The following is an 18,496-nucleotide window of genomic DNA, read 5'->3' as shown; positions in this document are numbered from 1 at the left end:
CATACAAATTCTTTGACTATTTTCAAATTTGAGGCCATCAGTATCTCGAGAGATGAGCTCTATTATTTTATTGACCCCAATATGTCATGTAGTTGGAAGGTCATGCCTTGTTTGGAGTATATGTAACTGAAGTGATTTAGGTGGTATATACAATATCCCTTAATTATAGAGCAAGCTCTCACCTTCTTGGAAGACTTCAATACTTGTACACTCTTCTTGAAATTTTTGCTTAGTATTTTGTGCAAATAGATTTTTGAAAGTTCTTTCTTGACTTGTAGAAGGAAGATTGGATATCCTCAAGCTCTGCTTGTTATTGTGCAAAGTTGGAATTGTTCTTTAAGAAAATAGAATCCTATCGGTCATGAACTGCATCCCCTTTATTGTATCTAGGAGAGTCGCTATAAGATGTCAAAGTGCCTTTCCAATGTAGGCTTGCCTCTCATTATTATTGGAGTTGATTTTGAAGGTCTTGGATGCCTAACCCCAAAGGGGTTTCTCCACTTGTGAATCACACATTACTCTTATGAAGTTCTTGAATTTGTTCTTGTATATTATGCAAGGCGGTTATGAGAGGGGCAAGAACTTGGCAAGGACAAGGATTGTCACCTCAAAATAATAAGAAGAAGAAGAAGAAGAAGAAGAAGAAGAAGAAATGATTATTTATTACAAAATGATGAATTACAACAATGTATTTCTTGATATAAGATTGATACAAGACAAGAGCTTGAGACAAGGCTAGATCAAAGACAAGACAAGAACCAGAGATATATGGCTTGAACTGGAACTAGGGCTTATCTCAGTGGAGCCTCTCACAACTAATGTTGGCAAGGTTGAAGGGCTTGTAGCCCAAGACCCCTATTTATACTAGAGTTGAGGAGGTTAATTGGGAAGCTTCTAGATGATGGCATCATTGATGACATAAGCAAGCTTGATGTAAGCATTGTAGAACCTTCAAAATGTATTTAGAACTCTTACAATCTTCTAGAACTTTCTTAATCTTCTAAAAGTCTCTAGAAGATACTAAGTTTGGTGTTCTTGAGAGGTCTTATTTGAAAGAACCATTAGGCCCCATCATACAAATGACACTGCCCCATTGATTTTGGAGAGGAGAAGCTAGCATAGATTAATTGATAGGGTACACAATTTTCAATTGGGCCAACCTTTACCCTAGCCTTAAGATGTTGAATACAAAGAGCAACATTAATCTTTTCTAAGTCTATAGCTAATAGTTTGTGACCTAGTAGCATTATCTTTGCATGCCACCATTAAATAATGGGATTCTACTTTTGTACTAGTATCAAGAACTAGTCTAGGATGGACTTATTTAGATATTTAAGAATTCATATTAGGTTGATAACATGCATGACATACTTCCAATTATTGATCAATGTGCAACATATTGCATAGAAAAAGGACAGGGCTCCATATTTGATGGCTCATTGTTGGGATCAATGACACATTTTGATGTCTACACCCAAAGATGGATCCTAAGTAAGTGTTGTGAACCAAAAAAAACCATAGAAGCAGTGCAATGCTTGTGTCAAGGCTTGCAATGTTCACCATGTTTTATATCTACAATCAAAGAGAAGCAGTGATCATCAAAACAAAGGGAAGGAATCTAAGAGGAGGAATAAGGGAAGTGAACTAACATTTTCCAATTTGAGATCCCTAAAAAGTGAGAATGCATGTAATAGGGTGAGTTTATGTGTAAGCTTGTAAATGTGAGCTCATATGTGTATGTGGATATGTAGTAAGAAAAATACAAGACCAATAAGAACTAGAGGGATAGAGAGAGTGCGTGTGTGTGTGTGCATGCATGCACACACATGCATGTGTGTGTGTGTTGCTTCCTCACCTTCTCAATGACTCCAAGGAATAAGAGTGATGCAAAAAAATAGCATGAACGAGGGTCAAATGCTCACTATTAGCATCTCTTTGGTTTTCTATTCACAAATAATTATCCAAATATATGTACATATGTCTACATAACCAAATAACATGTGTGTGTATGTGTGTGCAAGTAGCATGGACATGGGTATGCACTTGCTTCCACGCACAAATTGATGTGGTCACTGAGAGAGAGAGAGAGAGAGAGAGAGAGAGAGAGAGAGAGAGAGAGAGAGAGAGAGAGAGAGAGAGAGAGAGAGAGAGAGAGAGAGAGAGAGAGAGAGAGAGAGAGAGAGAGAGAGAGAGAGAGAGAGAGAGAGAGCTATCAAAGCACATGCTTTTCTATTTCTTGCATCTCAATAAAGTTGCTCTTGCATATGTTGCACTTGTTGAGAAGGTGTACTCTATATAAAATATTCATATTGCAGAATTTGTAAAATGCATGAAAATCATCAAGCTCATTAATGGATTTGTTTAAGCTATAGTTGTCTCTAGACAACAATTTTAGTAGAACCTCAAAAGAGTATAATTAAACATAAAACACCTCTAGATGATGATGAATATGCTCTACTACCATTGGGAGGATCAAAGGCCTCTCAAACAGCCCACCATAGACCCAATATGTGAGTAGATGATAAACATAAAGAGTGCTAGAAGTGTACTCTATGATGATAAGATGTAAGAATACAAGAGTAAGGGTAGTAAAAGTACTCTATTCCTATGGCTAAAGTCCCAACACACAAAAGTGTGCACAATATGAGGGAAACACCCTTGTCTAGCAAAGGTAAAAAGTGCCCATGTATCCACGTTTGGAAGTAGAGGTAGAGGATGGTCGCCATTTAGAGATTTTAGTGCAAGCATCTATGTGGGAGACATTAAGGAAAGAACTAGAATTCTACTCTTTGTCACATAGTAGAGGTTTTAAAAAAAGCCAATAAGGAATGGGAGCTAGTATCATGCCTAAAGGCAATAAGCCTATTGAATATAAGTGGGTTTAGAAAGGTGAGGCTTGATCAAGAACAAGGCCAAGCTTGTAGCAAAGGGTACACATATATGGCATAGCCTACAAGGAGACCTTTAGTATGACTACAAGGATGGTGACTATTATAGGTGCAATAATTCGATAAACCAAATGTCATCAAATATAAAATATCATTTTCTACATGGATATTTGTATGAGGAGGTGTACATGGTGCAATGACATGGAAACTATGAGGATGCTCAACACCCTAATTATGAATTGTAGATTATGAATATGGCTTTGCATATGTGCTTAGGGCATGGTGAGACAAGATTATTGTCACTTTAGAATTCCATGTCTCAATGTTGATCACTTGGTGTTTGCAAAAAATTTAGACAATGGAGTGTTGGCTAAAGTCATTTATATTGAAGATGTGATTTTTACATGTGAGTATACTTGCTTGCCCTCTCATCCATGGCTACCCCCTCCATCATCTCCTACTCCACTTATCCATGTCTAATCCCTCATCACTTATACTTGCTTACCTTGCTTCCCCTCTATACCCACCTACCCCTGTCTTCTATCCCCACCTACACCTCTCTATCATTATTTAGCTCCCTCTAGCCCCCCATCTATCTCCATATTCTTACCTACTCCTTCCATACATGGCTACCCCCCCTTTATCCCTACCTACCCCCTTTATCCCCTCTCCACCTAGCCCCCTCTACCCCTACCCTATGTTAAGAGTCAAGCTCATGAACCTTGGTTCAGTTGTCTACCTTGGTTGAATAAGGTTGGGCCACACTGACTCAACCATGGTTATATCTAGGTTACTTTGGTTTTGTATGTTTTGGCGTGTTGTACTTATAGTTGACTATAGGAGATAATGATTAAAAGAGAGAGCATGGCTACTACCCTACTGGCCTAGTCTTTGTTCGTCTCTCTCTTTGGTTTTTTACATGGTATTAGAGCAAGAAAAAGTCCTCTTCACAGATACACTCTAGACAGAATCATTGAATTGGTTGGACACATTCTGCTAATGTCAAGGTATACTGTGCACTGAACCTGTTGTCCGTGTACTCACTGTGGTAGATAGTAGGAAGCTTTTGACAAAATTTCTCAAGATAAGCAAGCATTTCCAGTGGTTGTGAAAATAAATTGAATCACTTTCTAAATGATAGATTTTATACACATCAGTTCCAACTACATCTTTGTTCAATTACAAGACTGATTGGACTAGTCTGGACTACTGCCTGGAGTTGTGAATGCAATATGTGATCTCACCCGGGGGAGTAGCTACAAGAGGCGCCGATTGCAAGGCCGATTGGGCTACTACATTTAGATGAAAGGGTGAGCTTTAAAGACTGAAACGGTGCCATCAAAGGGATCCGTGGAGCGCAGGCTAAGTATAACATCCAAGTTCAACAATCACGATTCAAATAGTAGAAGAGAAACCCCATGTGCAGCATCTGCTGCTATCTAATTCTGAAGCAGGCATTTGAGATCAAATCACATCATTGTTGGAGAAGAATCGATGTTCTTCTCATTAATCTATTCTAGGGGACACTAGTTGATCCCTTTCCCAAATAACAATAGTAGAAAAGGTGAAGAAGGAGGCTATGTTGGCTACTTTAATGGATTTGCTCTAGATTTGGTGGAGACGTTATAACTGGGGGTGAGAATGCAATAGTGGTTATTGCTGCAAAATTTTTAGTAAAATTTGGTTGCACTAAAAGTTATTAAAGTGCATTGCCTGTATCCTGGGAATTTGACTCTCTACATCAAATCTTATTTTGTAAAGCTGAAGACTTTGAAATGGTAAACACATGAGAGAAGGATACTATCAGCTAGATAGTAGGTGAGAAGCTAGACTACAATAACTTTGTTTTATGGAAGTTCAAGATGTCGAATTTCTTAATTGGAAGAGGCTATTGGGACCCAATCATAGGTCTTGAAGATGAGCCCAAGCTACCAGAGGATAGACCTCCAACATAGGATCAATTAAAGGCACATAGGACATGGTTGGAAAAGGCTAGCAAGGTCTTGCATTGGCTGTCCTTATGTGTCAGACACAAAAGCTATGCAAATTGCAAACTTTACTTCACCAAAACCCGCTTGGGATTTATTGATGATGGAGAACTATGGTCATGTCACTCATGTAAGAAAGACACAATTAGCAAAAATTCAGCCACATATCCAAGAATGGAAGGTCTATTGAAGACTATGTGAGTGAGATTAGAACCATTGCAGATTAACTAGGCTCAATTGGAGTTGAAGTTGAGGATGATGATTTGGTGGCCACTACCCTCCATGGTCTTGGAGAGGAGTATAAGCAGTTTGATACTTCCATATTAGTACGTCAGGAGCAGCCTGACTTTGTTGAACTCGTGGCACTTCTTTTGCATGATAAAGTGAAGCTTGGACTTAATACAAGCTCTAATGGGTCTAAAAACAACATGGACAATGTATTCTACTCAAATTAAAGGGGTAGAGGTGGAAGAGGAAGGCCAAACTTTAGAGAAAGAGGGGCTGGTAATACATATGCAGCCCATGGATAGCAAGGTACTGGATTGCAAAATAGGCAGCCTCAAGCAAATAGAGGTGCCTCTAATGCTCATGGAAGAGGGGGCTACTCATCTAGAGAAAGAGGCACTTAGCAGTTGCCCCAAATGAGTCATGGGTAGCAATCAAATGCAAATAAGGATTGTCACTATTGTGGCAAATATGGGCATGCAGCTAAAGATTGCTACAAAAAGTAGAATGATCATAGAGCAAGAGGAAGACGACATGGTAATTATGCTTCTTCTAGTGGTATGTAGGAGGATGGCAGGTTGTTTGCTATGCAACATGTGAAGAAGGGGTTGCCTATACAAGGCAAAGCAGATTATGTATGGTATATAGACTCAGAGGCATCTAACCACATGACTCCTCATGGAGAGTGGTTTGACACATTGGTAGAAGGTGCTCATGGATATGTTTGCACGTGGGATGATACGCAGCATGACATTAAGCATACAGGTATTGTTCCCTTGATGATACATGGTGACAAGAAAAAGAGTCTCTATGACGTGTTACATATACCCTCCATAACCAAAAACTTGCTTTGTGTGGGACAAATGGCTGAATAGAATCTACAAGTTAGATTCAATAGAGATGATTGCTACATTGAACAGTATGGTCAAGGATGAAAACTTATTGCTAAAGGCAAAAGAAATGGTAGGATGTTTACATTGGATACAAAAATTCCAGCATTGAATGTTGCTATGTACTCACATGGCAATGCTGTAGTAAGGGACGTTTAGATATGGCATAAAAGGATTGGTCATGTAAATGTTCAAAAGCTAAAGAATATGCAGCATAAGCAAGTTGTACTTGGACCCCCTAAGTTCAAGCATGTGGAATTGGGACATATATGCCAATCATGTCAATTTGGGAAGTAATCAAGGCTTCCATTTATGAGGCATGTAAGCACTTATACTAGACCATTACAGCTTGTACATTCTAATGTATGGGGACCCTCACAGAATGCATCTCTTGGGGGATCACATTACTATGTGTCATTCATAGATGACTATAGTAGGCACACATGGTTGTATGTGCTGAAGCACAAGAGTGGTGTCATGGATGCTTTTCAGGACTTCAAGAGACATGTGGAGAAAGAATTGGCTTGCTACATCTCATGTTTGAGATCTGATAGTGGTGGAGAATATGTATCTAAAAACTTTGATAACTTCTTGGCAGGCCATGGGATAAAGAGGAAAATGACATGCATGTACACACCACAACAAAATGGTGTGGTAGAAAGGAAAAATAGGCTAGAGCCATGTTGAATGAGAAGAGCCTACCAAATGCATGTTGGGTAGAGGCTGTAATGACTGCTGTGTATGTCATGAATCATACGCCAATAGCAGGGATACATGAGGTGACTCCTCATGAGAGGCTTTATGGGATAAAACGTGACATTAGTCATCTTAAGGTCTTTGGATGCTTGGCATATGTACATGTTCCAGATGAGAAGAGGAAGAAGCTTGACCCAAAGGTAGAAGAGGCCATCTTTATTGGGTATGCACAAGATAGGAAGGCTTACAAATGCTACAATCCTTCTACTCACAAGACATTGGTCTCAAGAGATGTAGTATTTGATGAACTGAAGTCATGGCATGAAAAGAAGATAATCTTGATGAATAATGATGATGGTTGTCAGGAGACTTATGTACATGCAGGTACAAATGAGAGTGCATAAATTTTTGGGCCTTCTAAAGATGCTACTACATCAGTTCGTCCTTGGATAGGTAGATTGAGGACTTCAGCATATGTGTCCACTGACATGGGTATGTCAGTGAGGGGGAGAAATGTGGATAAAGGCAAAGGCAAACTTGATGATGTTACAGGGCCACTCACTTGTGGTTACGATTCACTTGGCACTGACGGCTTAGATAGTGAGTTTGTTGGTTGTGACTCCTAGTGTGAGACATGGATACGTACCACCTCATGAGAGAGGAGAGCCTCATACTATTGCATCTCAATTGAGGAGATCAGAAAGAGTCAGGAAGGTTGTGGATAGGCTTACATACAGTGGCTACACAGTGAGGCACTATGCATATATGACAAAAGTCACTAGCTTTCAAGGAACCCACAAAGTTTTCTGAAGCTATTTTGGATGATCATTGGTGTAAGGCAATGGATGAGGAATATTCAGCATTGGCTAAAAATTACATGTGGGATTTAGTTGATTTGCATGAAGCAAAAATGGCTATTGGTTGCAAATGGGTATACAAGGTGAAGTGCAAATCAGATGGCACATTGGAAAGATACAAGGCAAGACTCGTGGCAAAAGGGTATGCACAACAATATGGTCTTGATTATGAGGAGATATTCAGTCCCATTGCTAAAATGGCAACCGTGAGAATAGTGATTGCATTGGTAGCATCTAGAGGATGGAGTATGTATCAGATGGATGTGAAGAATGCTTTTCTCAATGGTGATTTGGTTGAGGAAGTATACATGGATCAGCTCGAGGGCTGTGTACATCCAGATTTTCCTACACGTGTGAGTAGATTGAAGAAAGCATTGTATGGGTTGAAGCAAGCACCTAGAGTGTGGAATGCTAAGATAAGTGCATTCTTACATAAACTTGGTTTCAATATGGGCAAGGTTGATCATAGCCTATTCACAAAGAAGACAGGGGCTGGTTATGTGATATTAGTCATCTATGTGGATGACTTGATCATTACAAGTGATGATGTCATGAGAATCGGAGAGATCAAAGAAATGTTACATGTTAAATTTCAGGTCAAAGATTTGGGTGAACTAAAGTATTTCCTTAGGATTGAGGTTGTCTCTACACCTCATGGTACTTGGTTGTTGCAAAAGCAGTATGCACAAGACATGTTAACCAAGTATGGTATGTTGGATTGCAAGTATTTGAGCACTCCATTAGAGAAAAATGTTAAGCTACTTGCAGATGTTGGACATGAGATTGAGAATGTCACTATGTATAGACAAATGGTTGGTAGCTTGATTTACCTTACCATTACTAGACTGGACCTTAGCTATTCAGTTGGACTGATCAGCCAATTCATGCAGAAGCCTATGAAGCATCACTTGGATGTAGTGAGGAGGATCTTGAGATATGTGAATACTACATCATATTATGGTCTATTCTATGAGCATGGTAAGCCTTTAGAGCTTACATGATATACAAGTGCTAATTGGGCAGGAAATGCCTATGATAGGAGATCTACTACTGGGTATGCATTTTCCCTTGGTAGTGTATGGTCAGTTGGAGCAGTAAGAAGCAACCTACTGTTGCACTCTCTAGTACTGAGGCAAAGTATAGAGGTGCTGCACTAGCTGCATGTGAGGCAGCATGCCTCATGAAGCTCCTCGATGATTTGGGTATGCGGGAAGTCAGGCATGTCACACTCTATTGTGACAACATGAGTATTGTGCTCCTAGCCAATAATCTTGTGTATCATGCAAGGACTAAGCACATTGAGGTACACTATTACTTTATTAGAGAAAAAGTGATTGCAGGTGACATTGATTTGGTCCATGTGAGAACAGAAGACCAAGTTGTAGATATCTTCACCAAGTCATTGGGTAAAGATAAGTTTATGCATTTCAGAAAGCTACTTGGAGTGAAGTATCACACTTGAGCTTGAGGGGGAGTGTTAAGAGTCAAACTCATGAACCTTGGTTCAGTTGTCTACCTTAGTCGAATAAGGTTGGGCCACACTAACTCAACCATGGTTTTATCTAGGTTACTTTGATTTTGTATGTTTTGGTGTGTTGTGCTTACAGTTGACTGTGGGAGATAATGATTGAAAGAGGGAGCATGGTTGCTACCCTATTGGCTACCTCTTCATCCTTGCTTTCCCCTTACCAAAACCCTATATCCCTCCACTACTCCAATCGACTCCCCAAAACCCTATATCCATCCACTCCCCAATCGACTCCCCCCCTACTAACCTCCCTTCACCCCACCACCTAATCCTACCACCCTCCCTCAAATTTATGAACCTTCCACCACCCCACTCCTACCAAACTCCCTCTACTAACCTCATGGCAAAATATAGGGGATATGTGCTCTTGACCATCCCTATATACCTACCTTATCATATCCTTAAAGATAAGTGTGCTTTTTACCCCTATCTTATCCCTATATACCTCTTCATCCCTACTTACCCCCTACCAAACCCCTATAGCCCTCCACTACTCCATCCACTTCCCAATCGACTCGCCCCCTACTAACCTCCCACCACCACCTAATCTTGCCACCCTCCCTCGAATTTATGAACCTTCCACTACCCCACTCCTACTAAACTCCCTCTACTATTGCCAACCTCTTGGCAAAAGATAAGGGATATGTGCTCCTTTGTGATGTGGTTTTCTCTCTTACTATGCACACACACAAAGAAACTATATATATATATATATATATGTCTCTCTCATGTACACATAGAGATGGAGGCAAACTAGTCCTTATTATTATTTTTCTCCCTTATGCTTATCTTCCACTTCTTCTACTAAAATACAAGTGTTACGGTGTACATATAAGTGTTGACATAATGCATTAGTCTAAGAATTCAACTATAATGGACTGGCTACATAACTATGCTAGTTGTATGGGTGTATCCACTTGCTATATCCAAAATGAAGATTGCCATCACATCCCATCCTTCAGTTGATGTATGCCAATGGAGTAGGCAAATCATATTGGGAAGTCATATGTCAAGCTTGCCATCTCAACACCTGCCACCATCTTCCTCCATCATTGTTGTTCAATTTTGAAACACCTTTCCCTAGGCTTGTCATTTCCTAGGTTTGCTTATCTGAAGTGCTCATTAAAAAAAAAAAGTACATAGGTGGAGTACCAAGGTGATGCTTTGGCCAATTGTGAGGTGGATGAGCAAATGATAGAGTGGCACACATTTTGTGAGGGAGATAGTCCTGGAAGGTGACATTGATTTGGTTTATGTTAGCATCAAGGATCAAATAGTTTATATGTAGTACATGGGATTGAGCTTGAGGGGGAGGGTTGATAATTCAAGCCAATACACCAAGATGGGGTTCCCACACTTGTCATACTTGCAAGGATGATGAGCCTCATGGTTGATATGTGCTATAGATTCTTTATTCTAGTACTAGTCAATTATCTCCTTTCATTTGCTGTAATATCTAGGCTTAGAGTTTCAAAATATTATTTGGAATATACTATTTGGTTGTCATTGGCTGGTCAAACAAGAAGAATAATAAATATTATATGACATATGTATATAATGTAGAAGCTCCATGGATGTGTTTGATTTACTATCTTTAAAAGAGAAAAAGAGGGCAATGATACATTAAAAAACCCTAAGCTTAAATAAATAGGCTAGATATGACACTACAATAACTAAAGATGTCCTCTCCACATGCAACACAAATAGCACCACTGATCTTCCTTTGCTATCATTCCTACTTCTCAGCTTTGATAACTTACACTTATCATCATGACATCCTTTTCTTGAGTTATACCATAAACATCCACCTATAACACCTCGTGCTATCAATTTGACACATTCTTGTGATGGATGCAATGTGCTTGTAATAGAGGCAATTATAGAACTCTCGTAGAACTTATGACTACACATGGGCAAAGTTGTATCCAAACAAAATCTCGATGTAAATTGACATATGTAGATTAAGCATTGTTTTTCTATGCCATGCATAGTGTCATTTATGGCTACTTTCTATAGAGGGTGCATGCGAGATACTTTTGCTATGATCATTAAAATGTTATATCTCTTCATCAGATGTATCAATTGGATGCTCTTCTTAATCTTCTGATAGTTCTTACTTGATACATATGCAATAATGGTTTTACTGCCATGTGTGTCAACTGAAACATGAATTTGACTTGAATTGCTTTGTAAACACTAACAAGGACAACCTACTTTCAATGGTTGAAGGTTCTCTTATATTGACATGCACAATAACTTCGAATCTGGTTGAATCCCCAATGCAAAGGAGGGCATTGGTGTCAAATAGGCCCGAACCCTTCTTATAAAGATTGACTCAATAATGAAGTCAATATGAGCTAGTAGTGCATAAGTAATAAGAGTTATAAGGGGTCATGGATGAGAGCAAACATAGGGGAGTAGATGGAAGCAAACAAACAAAAGCATTGGAGCAAATACGAGTAGCAGGAACATGAGAAAACACACTTGTCCAGACACATGCACACACATGAAGAAACACAGGAAGAGGCCCAAAACTTAGGTGTAGATGCTACCGAGAGATGGTATGCGTAGGTGAGGAGACGAGCTACGCGAGGGATAGAGGAACTTGCTGGTGGGAGGGTAGTAGGCAGGCCATGGGAGGGATTGAAGGTCTTGAAGCAAAAACAAAGAGCCAAAAGAGTTGAAAGGCTTTGGGGGAGGGAAAGGGGGGGTGTTAGGCCGTCGATGTGGCAAGATCGGACGGTTGGAAATCAAACTGAGGGGAGGCTGCGATCCTTTCTTTGTTAGGACAGCCAATGGGAAGCGAGAGAAGTCTGTAATGGGGTGCGGGTAGAGTTTAAAAGGGAGCATCATCACCACACATCTACACATCCATAATCGGAGAGAGAGGTTGCTGCCGCGTCCTGTTGTTATAAGCCAGATCCCGCAGCCCTTAATTGTTCTTGCCCCTTCTCACTTCTCTCTAACCTTAATTTTATTGTGTCTTCTTTTTGAAAATTCCTTGCGGGTTTGCGAGCTATGGCTGCTGCGGAGGTTGCTTCTGTTCCTGCGGACAAGAAGACCAAGAAGGCCAAGAAGCCTGCCGCCACTCCGAAGAAGGCCAAGCCCGTTGCTGCCAAGAAGCCCAAAGCCCCGAAGGCCTCCAAGCCGGAGCCTGCTCATCCTTCGTACTTGCAGGTTTTTGTCAATCTTTGCCATACGCCATGCCCCAAGCTACTCTCATTTTGCTCTGTGCTTGTCTACCATCGCGGTGCATGCGGTTTTCATTTAGCAATTTGAGCTTCTTTTCTGCCTGTCGTGCGTTTCAACTTTGTAAGTTAGGGTTCGGAATCAGGTGTCTGATATGTGTGATCGAAGCATTGGCCAGGGGTTGCGTTCATGGCTTCATTCTTTACCCTATGTTTTGTCATGTCCGACTGAGAATTTTTGTTATGCCATATTCTCTACGTCTTATTGTACTAGTTGTACTGTGCTTGCTGCAAGCCGATGCTGGGTTGCTAACGTGAAGCTTCTGTCTAATTTTTCTAAATTCAAGCGATTCAGGGTCTTACAAGCTTAAATTGGGATCTTGTTGGTTGTGTGCTTGGGTGATGTCATGTCGTGCAGATGAGCTCTGAAGCTATTGCGGCACTGAAGGAGCGTACGGGGTCGAGCCAGTACGCCATAGCCAAGTACATTGAGGACAAATACAAGGGGGTTCTTCCGGGCAACTTCAAGAAGATCCTGTCGGTGCAACTCAGGAACCTGGTGAAGCAGAACAAGCTCCTGAAGGTGAAGGCCTCGTACAAGCTGTCTGAGGAGCTGAAGAAGACGGTGACCAAGCCCCCAAAGGTGCCCAAACCTGCCGCCAAGCCTCCAGGTGCGTCTGCGGCGAAGCCGAAGCCGGCGCCCAAGCCTAAGCCAGTGAAGGTCCCCAAGTCGCCCAAGCCTAAGGCTGCAAAGAAGGCAGCGCCCAAGAAGGCGAAGTCCGTGAGGGCGGCGGCCCCCAAGCCTGCCCCCAAGCCTGCGCCCAAGCCGGCGGCTGCTGCTCCGGCGGAGCCCAAGCCCGAGTACAAGCCTGCGCCGGCAGCCTCGACACCCAAGAAGTCTGCCACACCAAAGAAGGCGGCAACCCCCAAGAAGGCCCCATCCTCTGCTAAGAAACCTACGCCAAGAAAGACCCCCGCCCCCAAGCCTAAGCCTGCCTCAACGCCTAAGAAGTCCCCCGCCAAGCCTACTGCTAAGTCGCCTGCCAAGGCCAAGCCTGCCGCCAAGCCTAAAGCCGCTGCCAAAGCCACCAAGTCCCCAAAACCGGCTGCCAAAAAGGCCAGGAAAGCTTAACCCCTGACCAGGCCCCCTGCCCCTCCTCCCTTCCCCATTCAGAATTGCTAATCCTCGGCCAATCCCTCTCTAATCACCGTCCTTAGCCCCCTTAGTCGCTTGGTTAATTAGAGCTCGGGGTTGCCCTGCTGCCCCCACAACACAGAACAGAATTTGTTTATCCCCTGCCTATCCAACAGCACGTGATCCTCCTCCCCCTCCCTCCCTTTTTATGTTCTACTTCTTAGGTTTCCACGCTTCCTTCTGTACATACTGCGGTTGATTATGGTCCCATTGCTCTCTTGTCAAAGACCCACTCGTGGGCTTCTGTAGCATTTTGAATGTGTAACATGATCCTCACTTTTACAGAAGTTAGGGAAAGAAAGGAAGAGTTGAAATGAAAATGGTGGATGGGCTCTAATTGGCTGGGTTTGTTAGTTCTTTTGTACTATCAAGATGATTTTAATGGAAAGAAATGGATTTTGGATCTTCGATGGCTGTTTTGTGTGCCGTCGACATGGTTTGTCCACTTGTGATTCCTGGTTTCAGTGAAGCTAAGTTTACAGTTGGGGGGAGTTGGGGATGCTCCCTAGCAGGGTAGAGCTAGGAACACGAGTCATGGCTCCTGCGATCAGGTTACGAGAGGAGCTTGGATGTGGGTTCGCCTAATCGGTTAATCGAAAATCCTGTATTGGGCGGTAATATTAACTGCGCTACATTCCAGAGGTTGGGCGACCGTTATTTTCTTCATCCTCTCTCTCTGTGCGTGGGGGGGAGTTGGGGATGCTCCCTAACAGGGTAGAGCTAGGAACAAGAGTCGTGGCTCCTGCGATCAGGTTACGAGAGGAGCTTGGATGTGGGTTAGCCGAATCGGTTAATCGAAAATCCTGTATTGGGCGGTAATATTAACTGCGCTACATTCCAGAGGTTGGGCGACCGTTATTTTCTTCATCCTCTCTCTCTGTGCGTGGGGGGTAGTTGGGGATGCTCCCTAACAGGGTAGAGCTAGGAACACGAGTCATGGCTCCTGCGATCAGGTTACGAGAGGAGATTGGATGTGGGTTCGCCCAATCGGTTAATCGAAAATCCTGTATTGGGCGATGATATTAACTGCGCTACATTCCAGAGTATGGCGACCGTTATTTTCTTCATCCTCTCTCTCTCTCTCTCTCTCTCTCTCTCTCTCTCTCTCTTGCTGTGCGTGTTCGCGCGCGCGCCGCTTTTCAAATGCTTTCGAAAATTGCTTTGGCGATGTCATAGAAAAGCTAACAGAGCCCGAGCCGTTGCATTTCTCCTCGATCGTCTACCGCTTTTCGGCTTTTGCTTCAGTACAAAAGTGTTGCCGAAGATTAACAGTGCTTTTTATGGTCGAGACAATGTTTGCGTCCAGATGACTTATGCAGGTTTTAAAGGTAAAAAGCTGATGAATTTCACTTCGTACCCTTATTTTAAGTTTTTGAAGCATTAGTCTGTTTGCCGTTAGCAAATCAGCTGTTTTCGGTTATAATCTAATAAACGGACATGTGGCTTCTCATGTCCTATAGAACATCTCCGTTCTCCTTGATAGGACCATGCTATAGCTATTTCCTAGATCATTTGGAGCGTTGTGAGTAGTTGTTGCTACCTAAGTTAAAACTTATGCTTGTAGCTCCGATGTCCTCTCTCCTTTAAGTGTAGGATGTATGTTTGTATTATTCAATGCATTCATCAAAATCTTGATTGACTTTCCAAGCATTGATGCATCTATCTTAGGCTTCTCATCGTCCTACGCCAAAGGCCATCTTTATATGAAGAAAGAATGCACCCTTTATTTTTTTTACATAAATGCTAGGTTTAATTGTAGCTCTATGGTTTGGCTCTTTTCTTTGTGCAACATTTTGAATTCCATACTTCAAGGAGTTGCTAGAAGACACGAACAAGAGTTGCTTCATGTGTTGCTTTTACCCATTTTTTCCACAAATTTCATTGGCAATGTGACCTTCAATTAAAGAGTTTGATGATGAGATTGGTCTCACTTGTGCCTACTCCTTAAAATTGGTAAACAAAAATAAAAGAAAATATAGACCAAGTGCTCTATTCTTAGATTAGGTGCACACAAGAACACATCTAAACGTTTGATGGCACATCTGAACATATCTAGACATTTGATGGCCTTAGTGCATTGGCTCCACCTCTAACCCCTTAGCTCTTCCAATTCACATTTTATCACCTATGGAGCCCAATGTGAAATTTGGTTCCCTTAAAGGTAATTGGTACTTCCTCAACCATACTTGTTGGTTCTACCATGCTTTCTATAGTTTCTTCTTGTCATATCCATTATGTGGAGAAATTTGAGGCAACCATAGCGCACCCCCTCCCCCCCCCTCCCCGCACACACACGCATGCATGCACATGCACATGCACAAAGTTCACTTTGTTCTCATTGTGACTATTGTAGAGGTAAAGGTAGATTGGATGGAAGAGGTCATGAGGACTAAAGAGGGCATTACTTGGATTGTGAGGCTATCAAAGCTCTTGGTGGATCAAATGTTAAGGAGAGAGGTATGTTAAGGTAAGCTAACTTTGCCTTTGAGCTTTCTATTGTTCATTCATACATGGGAATGGATGGATAAGAGTGTATAGTTGGTTTGGGAGCAATTGTTGACTTTAATGAGTGGTCTTTACCATGAGTGCCTCAAATCACATGTTGGAAATTGATGCTTCATCCCTCATGTAACTACATAGGTAATTTGTAAGTCTATCTTTGTAAGCACTCCATATGAGAAGGTATTTGTGAGCAACACATTTACCTAGGAGGGATTGGTTTCAACACCAAGTGGTGGCCATGTGTGGCCAAATAGTTAAAGACAAACCATAGAGGAGGTTGTCACAGTGTTAGCTTGGCTACATGCATGTGTAGAGTCATTATTACATGAGGTCCTTATTTGGAGGGCATATTGTAGTGGCTTTTTCCACACGACTTCTTCGAGGGAGGTGCGAAGAGGAGTGGAGCCCATCTATGTGGGGGTGAGGTAGTCCTCCTCCCTCCCCCTTGTCTTCCAAATGTACATTTAGTGGTTAGTTTTTTTCACATCCTCAAAAATGTATACGTGCAACTCTATTTAGGGTATCGGTGTGTGGTTTGGTATCCGCAACATTTTGCCCTAGTAGACAGTTAGGAGGCATCGGCCATCTATTGTAATGATTTGCACTAATTAAATCTTTTGATCCTCCATATTCTTTGTTTATCACTTGCTTCCAAATTTCTTATACTTTGCTACCTTCTCTTTCTTGTGTGATATTAGAACATACGCTTTGAGCAAGTAGACTTGTGAGAGTCGGAGAGATGGCATAGCTTGAGCTTGTTGCAAATATACATTTTTTTGTTTGACTTCTTGTGTGATATTAGACCATAGGCTTTGAGCAAGTAGACTTGTGAGAAACTCGTGAGAGTTGGAGAGATGGCATAGCCTAAGCTTGCTGCAAACATACCTTTTCTTGTTTGACTTCTTGCATTTGTGGGGGCGGGGGGAGGTGAAGGAAAGCTCAATGGCATGAATTATATGTTGTGGAGACTTAATATGAAGGTAATCTTAAGTAAGTGATGGCATGGAGTAGAAGGGATGCATTTGCCCTATGTCAAATTATGATTAGTGTCAAATAATCAACCTTGATGTTGATATTGTTGCAAAAGCATGGGTAATCCTCAAAGCTTGATATGAAACTGCAAATGAGATGAGGAACTAAAATCTTGAAAATTGATTGGCCCTTGAGAAAATGTTTTAGATTGAATCTATTGAAAATTTCATCACTTGGGTCAAGTACTTGAGAGTCCAAATGGTGGCTATAGGAATATCACTTCCAACTAAAGGTCTTGCACGAATATGTTTTTGGATGCTGGCTCCAAAATTTGATAGTTGAGTTACTTTGCTAAATATGCAAGTAAGAGTTCCTTCACTCAACTTTGAGGATTTCTATTCAATCTTACAAGAGGAGACTATGACGAATAGTAAGGAGTTGAAGAAACTCAAATCAAATAGAGGGGGTGAATTCACTTCAGGTCAAGATAGAAGGGGTAAATTCACTTCAAATCAATTCACATAATATTGCAAGGATCGGGGGATTAAGCATTAGCTTAATGTGATACACCTTAAGCAAATGGTGTAGTAGAGCACAATGATTTTGTCATAGCAGAGATGGCTAGAAGCATGCTTAAAGGGAAGAATTTTCAAGATATATTTTGGGATGAAGTAGTAAACATTGTTGTCTACATCGTAGATGCATCAAAGTTGGAAAAGAAATCACTCCTTTGTATGCATTTATTGGCAAGAGACCTTTAATTGCTCATTTCAAATTTTTTGGAGTTGAATGTTTTCTGCATGTGCCATTTGCCTCAAGAACCAAGTGAGATGCAAAAAGCCAAAAATATATTTTCCTTTGGTGTAGTTACAAGTCAAAAGGTTACTGGCTCTACAATCTAATTGAAAGGAAGGTCATCATAAGTCATGATGTGGTCTTTGTTGAGCAACCACATAAAATGGAGGAGGAAGGTCCTTTAGACACCCAATAAAACCCTACTCATTAGCCATAACCACCAGATGTGGGGTTCAGTGAGCCCCTACAATGCTCAGGAGGAGGCATAAAGAGACAAATGTAGGCATTAACCACAACCACTAGATGTGAGGGTTCAGTGAGCCCCTATAGTGTTTAGGAGGCATAAAGAATTTCAACCCTTGGCAAATGGAAGCCATTAGCTAAGTGGGAAACTCAGCTCCTGCATGGCATGGATCCACTAGTAATTGAAGAAATTCATTATGTGCCATGCTGATCCAAGAGATGAGAAGCAAAGGAGGGATCAAGAGCATTTGATCATGTCAAGATAAGGGTTCAGAGTAGGATAGCGCTCGATTGTAGCGCTAATAGTAGGTAATGGACCACTATGCTAAGGTGCTGACGGGGTTAAGGGGTCAAGAGATAGTCTACATTAGGGCACAAGGGTATATGGACCAAAGGGTCAAAGGATAGGCAATTCGTGTGAATGGTCTTACATAAAGTCATGTAAAAATACACCTAAAGATACTAGTGTGGTGCTCAAAGAGGCTATCACCTTGAGTGGCTCATAGCTAACTTCTGTGTTTGTTGAAGG

The 18,496-nt window shown here is 41.5% G+C and overlaps 1 protein-coding gene across 1 annotated transcript; it reads left to right on the top strand.

Moving 5' to 3' along the window:
- Positions 1-11,930: 11,930 nt before the first annotated feature.
- Positions 11,931-13,862, top strand: LOC148022012 (uncharacterized). The gene is made up of 2 exons (XM_087697587.1): positions 11,931-12,249; positions 12,679-13,862. Exons 1-2 carry the CDS (start codon positions 12,091-12,093, stop codon positions 13,390-13,392), a joined length of 873 nt encoding a protein of 290 aa, XP_087553713.1. The 5' UTR covers positions 11,931-12,090; the 3' UTR covers positions 13,393-13,862.
- The last annotated feature ends 4,634 nt before the right edge of the window (positions 13,863-18,496 follow it).

The sequence above is a fragment of the Lygodium microphyllum genome, chromosome 17 (assembly GCF_053477565.2).
Source record: "Lygodium microphyllum isolate KBCC chromosome 17, Lygodium_microphyllum_v1.1.10, whole genome shotgun sequence".
NCBI lineage: Eukaryota > Viridiplantae > Streptophyta > Polypodiopsida > Schizaeales > Lygodiaceae > Lygodium > Lygodium microphyllum.
This window is presented reverse-complemented; position numbering and strand designations above follow the sequence as displayed.